Source organism: Podarcis raffonei, chromosome 1 (assembly GCF_027172205.1).
Source record: "Podarcis raffonei isolate rPodRaf1 chromosome 1, rPodRaf1.pri, whole genome shotgun sequence".
Taxonomy (NCBI): domain Eukaryota; kingdom Metazoa; phylum Chordata; class Lepidosauria; order Squamata; family Lacertidae; genus Podarcis; species Podarcis raffonei.
The window spans coordinates 22,345,225-22,353,261 of NC_070602.1; the positions used below are offsets into that span (position 1 = coordinate 22,345,225).

The following is an 8,037-nucleotide window of genomic DNA, read 5'->3' on the forward strand; positions in this document are numbered from 1 at the left end:
GAAATGTAGTTTAAGGCTCCTGAGAGTTGGTAGGAAACCTTCATTCCTCTCACAGCTACAGTTTAACAGTCAAACCCCTCTTTCCAGAGACCTCTCGGGAATTGTAGTGTCGTGAGGCAAATAGGTCTACTCTTGAGTATTATTACTGTTTGTTACGGTTATATGCCACCTTTATCTTCCAAGGATCTCACATGATTTTCCTTCTCACAACAACCCTGTGAGGTAGGTTAGGCTAAGTGACGGTAACTGGCCCGAGGTCACCCAGTGAGCTTCATGACAAAATAGCGATTCGAACCTGGGTCTCCCAGATCCTAGTCCAACACTCTTAACCATTACCCCACTCTGGCTCCCAGTGTATCACCAAATATGGATACTTTGGATACAGTTTGTACATTCAGGCCTCTGTAAATCACTTGCTTATAAAAAATCACAGGTGCTCTTGAAGTGCAGCTTAATTCCTCCATGGCCTCTCCATTCGAGGTGTTTTATTGGGTGCGTTAACAGTGCCTAGAGACAGATGCCAGAGGACCTAGCTCAGATCCTTGCTTTCAGTCTGCCAGGTAGCCTTAGGAAACTTGCCCATCTTGTCTCAGGGGCTGCTGGGAGAACAAACCAATCGATTGAAAACCAGTCCCCTCCAGGTTTTCAAGTAATTGCAAGCTTTTCAAAACAGCTCTGCTTCCCAAAAATGCATCCGTCCCATTAAAGTGAAGGGTGTCTTTTTTTTCTTCTCTCTCTCCCCCCCCCCCCCGCAGTCCATCGCTCACATGAAAGTGGCGCAGTTCCAGGGCACAAGAAGCGCCTCCAGCGCCCCCATTTCGTTGCCCCCCGTGAGTCGCTATGACCTCACCCCCAGCCCCGACGTCCCCCTTGCGATCATGAAGCGCAAACTGATGGCTACAAACGACGCGGTTGAGGCCAAGGCTATTCTAGGAGAGATGAAGAGACACCTGGAGGTAAGAGCTGAGAGGGGCGCAATATTATCGACAGTGTGGCAGGTTGGAAGTAGGAGCTCACTGCACCTGTGCAAATGCCGCTAATTCGTGTTGTACTTCATTTGATAGAACAATGTTCTGAATCACCAACCCAAAGGAGGGAGGGCTCTGTGCAGTGGCTGGTGCAGGGGTACCAAAAAAAGGATGTTGAAAACATCCGAGTGACCTGTTCTAGTGCTTTATGAAAGAAATGTGTAGACTTGCAGCAAATCAGCCTGTCGGGTCTCGTGGCCTTTGCAGACATGGAATGGACACCGCAACAAGGAGATGGCTTCTCCATGCCCAAGCAAACATTCATATGTTCTTTATACACAAAGCAACATACGTCACTTGGGCCAGGGCTTCCCATCACTCCACTTGACCAGATAAGGGGATAGGTGGCAAATACCGAAATCTTACAGATATTTTCCTTTGCTGGGCTCAGAGACCAGCACCCCAAGCACACAGATAACATCAAAGGAAGCTGATCGGCCTATATAAAAAATATGAACTTATACGAGCTGATTGTTACAACTACTGCCAGTTAATTGTGGAGTTATCTTGACTACCAAGATGGCATTTGCAGAGCTTCTGAAATACTTTACCTTTGGTCCTACACAAACAGGCAGGATATGCCCCTGAGCACTACACTCAGCGCTGATCTGCTTGAGTGCTCCTGCTTTGCACGTGCAAGGGTTGAAAAAAAAAACGCTGCTTCCTTAAAATACCTCTTCTGCAAATTTTGGTGGTGAACTTTTGTGTGAGGACAAATTCAGCGTTGCCTACTGGCAGCAGTTTTTGAGAGTTGGTCAGCATGCTGCAGTACGAAATACTTGTTGTCTGTGTTGTCCATGATACTGTCTCATGATCTGAGAAGCACCTCAACAGGCTGCCAACTAGCTTGGAGGTTTTCTGTTTTCAAACTGGAACTTCCCAAGCTTCCTTTTTCAGTATGTTTTGCGTGCACAGTCCCCAGAAAAGGCGCTTTCACAGCAGACTGTGGGAGCCCATCTGTTCCAGCGCGAACAAAAGGAAGAGACTTGTTTCCCCCCACATGAGTGGTGGGGATGTGCTGTGATTTCCCCCAGAGGTCACCTGACCACAGCAAGATGCGAAACTCAGCCTAGGATGCTTTTGGTTCTTGTATTAAGAATGTCTCAGCCGAGACGTCTGTGATAATTTCCAGCTCTGAGTTATGTGACCAGAAATGAGATGTTCAAAAGGCAAATGGACATGGTGGTTGTGGCTAGCAGACTTCTTTGGTTTGACCCTTCCCTTCCCCTCCCCCCAAAAAGCTGTGTAAGTACAGGAGGCTTCTGTTAGAGCCGCAGTTGCCTAGAGGGCACTAAGGAGCTGTGTTCTAGATAACAAAAGAGTTACTCTTGTCTCTTCCTCCACAGGCTAAAGAGCAAATCCAGAATGCCATGCGCAAGATTATATCCTTCATAACGCTTTCCAGTGAGCACACAGAGCAGCTCCTGTCGGAGAGGATGAGCCTCACGAATTACGACTGTTACGAGGCCTCAGTGCGTCACTTCAAGAGCCATTGCTTCAACTGGCATGCCTCCCCTGTGGTAAGTCTCTTCAGACTTGGAGCCAAGGCTCAGGCACTGCAACCTCGAGGAAGGCGCATGTATCGGTCCTTCCCAAAATACGCAGAACACCCTGTCACGGAATTCTACTCAATATTGATCCAGAGTAGATTCCAATGTATAGTTAGCAGAGTAAAAAACAAACACGTTGCAGGATTCCCCCCCAAATAGATCAGAGGCAATTATATTTCATCCAGCAGAGCTTTACTGCTACTGAAGGCAAATGAGCATAATGGTGACAAATCCAATATATTCAAGATTGGCACTGTCCATAAGAAATCCAGTTGCAGCAGACTTGACTGAAACTTACAATAAGACTAAACCTTAACACTATATACAGAACACAAAACCAGAAGGGGGGAAGAGAGAGAGAGAAAGGAAAGAAAGAAAGAGAGAGAGAGAGAGAGAGTGTGTGTGAAACTCAGGCTCTTTCTGGCCCTACTTTTATAGTCGGGCATGATCTTGACAGAAAGAGATGAGAGAACCAGTTTAAGCCAGCTGTACTCAGCTTCTCTGAAGGTATAACCCAAACATCATGAACCTTCTGCTTGTTTCAAACAGAAGCTTTCAGAACCCTCTTGAATTAATTAGAATAGGAAAGATATCTACACATCAGATCAATACTTCTGTACTAAGAAATGCAAACTGACACTCTTATCTATCCCTGGTCACCACCTCTGTCTGCACTGGAAAGAGAAGCAGCAGTTTAAAAAAATGTTTGTATGGTCAGCTCCCCACTTGTGCACACATGCGTGGCATTGGGAACCCGGAAGTGGGGAGCAGCCTGGAGAGTCCTCCTGGCTTGTGAGGAGACCCTCCCCAAAGCCTGAAAAGAGGACGTCCTCTTTGGGTTCTGGAGAGGGTCTCTTCATGAGCCACAAGGGCCCCCACTTATGGAAGGGGGGCGGAACGTAACCACTGTGTAAGTGGGGAGTCACCTGTACCATATTTTGGTTGGCACAAGGTGTGCATATTTTCCATTTTGCTAAAGTATAGTGACGCTAAGTGCAAGGTGAGTAGACTGGGCTAACTGCTGCATCTCTCTGGGAGGAGCTTGCATCAAGATCTTGAGAGGGATATTTTATATCTGATCAGTTGCTTTACTTCTGTGAGTGAGCTGTTGGTGAGTGATCAGTTCGTGCCTCTGGCAAGAGTGGTCTGACCTCCCCTGACATCAAACTGGGTGGGAATGAAGGGGAGGGGGAGAGAAGCCATGCCCCATGCCATCTCTTGCTCTGGTTTCACCCCCACAGACTTCAGCTTCACCCCTAGCCATTACTCCCCTCTCCCCACTGAAAGGGACTACAGCCCTCAGATGAACGGCTGCCTGCCTTAGGATTATGCGTTGAGTGGGGAAAAGGTGTAATTTTCCTGCTTGTTTCTGTTTTTCAGTATGAATATGCTCTGAGACAACTGTATGCTTTGGTCAACGTCTGCGAAACAGGATATCCCATTGACAGGTAAAATCTGTGTACCAATGATCTAGAGGTGTGATGTGCATTTTCTAGAAGGAGAACATCAATTGTATATTTGGGCTAATTCTTACTACCTTCTATAAGTAATTTGAAGATAGATAGATAAGATAGATAGCCTATCTATTGACACAGGGAGAGAGAACTGTTATATGAAATGTGCTTTTAGCATTTACGTGCCAGTAAACCATAGATAGATATGTGTGTCTTTGTTTAATCTTACTGTACTATATTTGTGCCTGCCCCTTGTCATGCTAGTGATGGAGTGTGCATCTGCAGCCAAGTTTAAGCAAGGTGAGAGAATCATAGAATTGTAGAGTTGGAAGAGGATCATCTTGCCCAACCCCCTGCAATGCAGGAATATGCAGCTGTCCCAGGCAGGGATCAAACCTGCAACCTTGGCATTATCAGCACCCTGCTCTAACCAACTGAGCTATCCTGCTGCCCAAGCAGGATTACTACTGCCCAAGCAGGATTACTACTGCAATGCGCCCTACGTGGGGCTACCTTTGAAGGTGACCCGGAAACTACAACTAATCCAGAATGCGGCAGCTAGACTGGTGACTGGGAGCGGCCGCCGAGACCATATAATACCGGTCTTGAAAGACCTGCATTGGCTCCCAGTACGTTTCCGAGCACAATTCAAAGTGTTGGTGCTGACCTTTAAAGCCCTAAACGGCCTCGGTCCAGTATATCTGAAGGAGCGTCTCCTCCCCCATCTTTCTGCCTGGACACTGAGGTCTAGCACCGAGGGCCTTCTGGCGGTTCCCTCACTGCGAGAGGCCAAGTTACAGGGAACCAGGCAGAGGGCCTTCTCGGTAGTGGCGCCCGCCCTGTGGAACGCCCTCCCACCAGATGTCAAAGCGATAAACATCTACCTGACATTCAGAAGACATCTGAAGGCAGCCCTGTTCAGGGAAGTTTTTAATATGTGACATTTTAGTGTATCTTTCATCTTTGTTGGAAGCCGCCCAGAGTGGCTGGGGAAACCCAGCCAGATGGGCGGGGTACAAATAATAAATTATTATTATTATTACAAGCAAAAGGGAAGAGCAAGGGGCCATTGCTGCTGCTTCCGCCGCTGGCACCCAGGGGTGGGGGAACAGAATAAAGGCAAGAAATGTCCAAGCCACCCAGAGTGGCTGGGGAAACCAAGCCAGATGGGTGGGATAGAAGTAATAAATTATAATATTATTATAAGCGGGCCAGTGAAGCAAGCAGCTGCCACCAAAGGGCAAGGAGGCAGCGGAATGAAAGGGAGAAATGTTCACATTGCCGCTGCCACCAAAAGAAGAGAGCCTGTGCTTCAAAACTGCATCTCTCTTCGTGGGGTGGGGGTGTGGGGTCTTTCTGCTCTTTGTCCTCCCACCCACTGGCGGCAGTCAGAAGAAGTGTGTGAGCAGATAGGCAGAGCAAGCGACTCAGGCAGGTGGGTGGCAAAAGGGAGAAGTCAGTTTGGTGCTGCTTATTGAAGATGGAAGTGGGAGGTGCAGGGAGGTCTACCCCACACCCCTTCCCCTCTCTGCAAGTGATCTGAAAAGCTGGGGAAAGCAGCACAACCTTCTCTCACCAGGTGCCACTGTGAAGTGTAAGGAGCTGTGGCAGGTAGGCAGGGCTGGCGGGCAATGCAAGCAGGGGGTGCAGCCCACAGTACAGTGTTCCCAAACTTGGGTCTCCAGCATTTCGGACTACAGTTCCCATCATCCCTGGTCCTGCTAGCTAGGGATCATGGGAGTTGTAGTCCAGCAACAGCCGGAGACCCGAGTTTACGAAACACTGCCCTAGTACGCAAAACAAACCTGTGCCGTGAGAAAACGCTTGTTTTTACGCTTGTCGTTTCTCTTGCAGAATACTATCGGCCATGGATCGAGCCTGCAATGAATTTTAACCGAAAAGCAATTCAGTCAAGAAATTCAGCAACGAGCAGTTAATAATGTGGTAGTCGTCAAACCCAGGAACTAACATAAAGCAAAGGCAGTCAAGTGCGTCCTCTGTCAATAAAAAGAAAAAAGCCATCGAGGGATAGCCACCAGGTTCTGCACTTTAAAGCCTTTGGGAGGGTGAGACAGGATCCCTTCCAAGGGTGTGTCTCACTCCAGAAGCTGCTCCTGAAGTCTTCTGGAACGGACAACTTCATCAGCGCCTTCAGAATCGCATTATTGAATTCCACTCTGAGACTGTTTTGGCAATTACAACAAAGGGATTGCTTTGAATTGTACTGATTTTCTTTTCTTTTTTTTAATCGTTTGCTCAGGTTTTGGTGGCCTCCTTTTTTGAGAATTAACTAAGGAATTCCACACAGAAAAATGGCCTGTGGTGGATATGGCATTTCTGTTTGTTTTTATAATTGGAAATTAATGCTTTAAGGACCCAAGACTGCAAGCTTCTAGATTGCACATCTCAAGAAGAATAAAAGGCCAGCTGTAAATTGGGGTTGTGGCAGGGGTGTGTGTGAGTTAATTGCATAATTTGATATAAAGTGCTTGGGTTTTGTTTGAAGATAAAACCATGGTCACAAAAGCCCCCCACACTGAAGGAGACGAATGTCTGTTCTGTTTTCTGATTCTTATGTAATTGTATGTTTACACAACTTGGTGGGAGATTGTGCAGTGTTGACCTGTGAAGGATAATAAAACATGTTGAGCTGCTTATGCCTCACTCTAAACTCAGGTTTGTCTCCAGTCTTTTAATTGGGTGGTTTGTTAAGCAGCAACTTGCACCTCAGGTGTGTTTGCGGTTTAACTTTAGCCTCTTTGATGCTTCCCCAGTGGAACTACATTATTGCCATTTGCTGAGGCACTCTAATACTATAATGCAGCGAAAGTAGGATTTATTTTCTCCTATTTTTGCCACTGGAACATTGGTGATGCAAGTTAGAGAGAAAGAGGCACAGGGAAAGCTCTTTCAAAGAAGTGCCATGGTCAGATCACTTCCTGGTGCAACTGGACTTCTCCGCAACCCTTCCCCTCTGCAGGGAGGTGGGACCGACTCAGATGGTCCGCCCCCGCCACTTAATGGATCCAATTGGCTTCCAGAGAGTGGTAGGGGATGCTTTATCCCAAGTTGATGGCCTTTCAGCTGATTCCCTGGTGGCCCGCTGGAATGCGGAGTTAACCAGGGCTATTGACTGTCTGGCTCCGAAGCGCCCTCTCCGATTGCATGGAGCCCGGACAGCCCCGTGGTTTTCCCCGGAGCTGAGGGTGATGAAACAATCGTTGAGACGGCTAGAGCGCCGGTGGCGGATAACTCATTCCGAATCAGACCGGACACGGGCTAGAGCTCAATGTCGAGCCTACCAAGTGGCAATGGCGACGGCGAAGAGGGCCTTCTTCGCCGCCTCCATTGCATCTGCAGAAAATAGCAGCAGGAGACTTTCTCAGGTGGTTCGCAATCTAGCGGAACCACCTGTACCACCGGGGCCTGGTAGGGACCCCAAGATCTCCTGCAATGCTTTTGCAAAGTTTTTTGCAGATAAAATTGCTCAGATTCAGAAGGAGGTAGACTCCACCGTGGGAGCAGGGCCAGGGCGGGAGAGTGCTAGAGTTCTGTCTGGTCCTGTTACATGGGATCAATTCCAATCTGTTACCTCCGAGGATGTGGACAGGCTGCTTGGACAAGTGAAACCGACCACCTGTCTCCTTGATCCTTGCCCATCCTGGCTGATAAAAGCAAGCCGGGAAGGGCTGGGCGATGGGCTCTGCGGGGTGGTGAATGCTTCCCTCTGTGAGGGAGCTTTCCCAGACCCGCTGAAAGAGGCGGTCATTAAACCGCTTCTTAAAAAAACATCTTTAGACCCGGCCAATTTGGCCAACTATCGCCCAGTCTCAAATCTGCCATTCTTGGGCAAGGTGATTGAGCGGGTGGTTGCTGAACAACTCCAAGCACGCCTGGAGGAAACGGACCATTTGGATCCCTTCCAATCGGGATTCAGGCCTCACCATGGGACTGAAACTGCCTTGGTCGCGCTGGTTGATGATCTCCGGCGGGCTAGGGACAAAG

The 8,037-nt window shown here is 48.3% G+C and overlaps 1 protein-coding gene across 1 annotated transcript in view; it reads left to right on the forward strand.

The window, feature by feature from the left end:
• Positions 1 to 6,707, forward strand: part of LGMN (legumain) — a 32,024-nt gene extending 25,317 nt beyond the window's left edge. The window contains exons 11-14 of the mRNA XM_053376461.1: positions 756 to 956; positions 2,375 to 2,548; positions 3,959 to 4,026; positions 5,887 to 6,707. Coding sequence (XP_053232436.1) covers positions 756 to 956; positions 2,375 to 2,548; positions 3,959 to 4,026; positions 5,887 to 5,926 — 483 coding nt within the window. The 3' untranslated portion in view covers positions 5,927 to 6,707. The remainder of the gene's footprint in view (positions 1 to 755; positions 957 to 2,374; positions 2,549 to 3,958; positions 4,027 to 5,886) is intronic.
• The last annotated feature ends 1,330 nt before the right edge of the window (positions 6,708 to 8,037 follow it).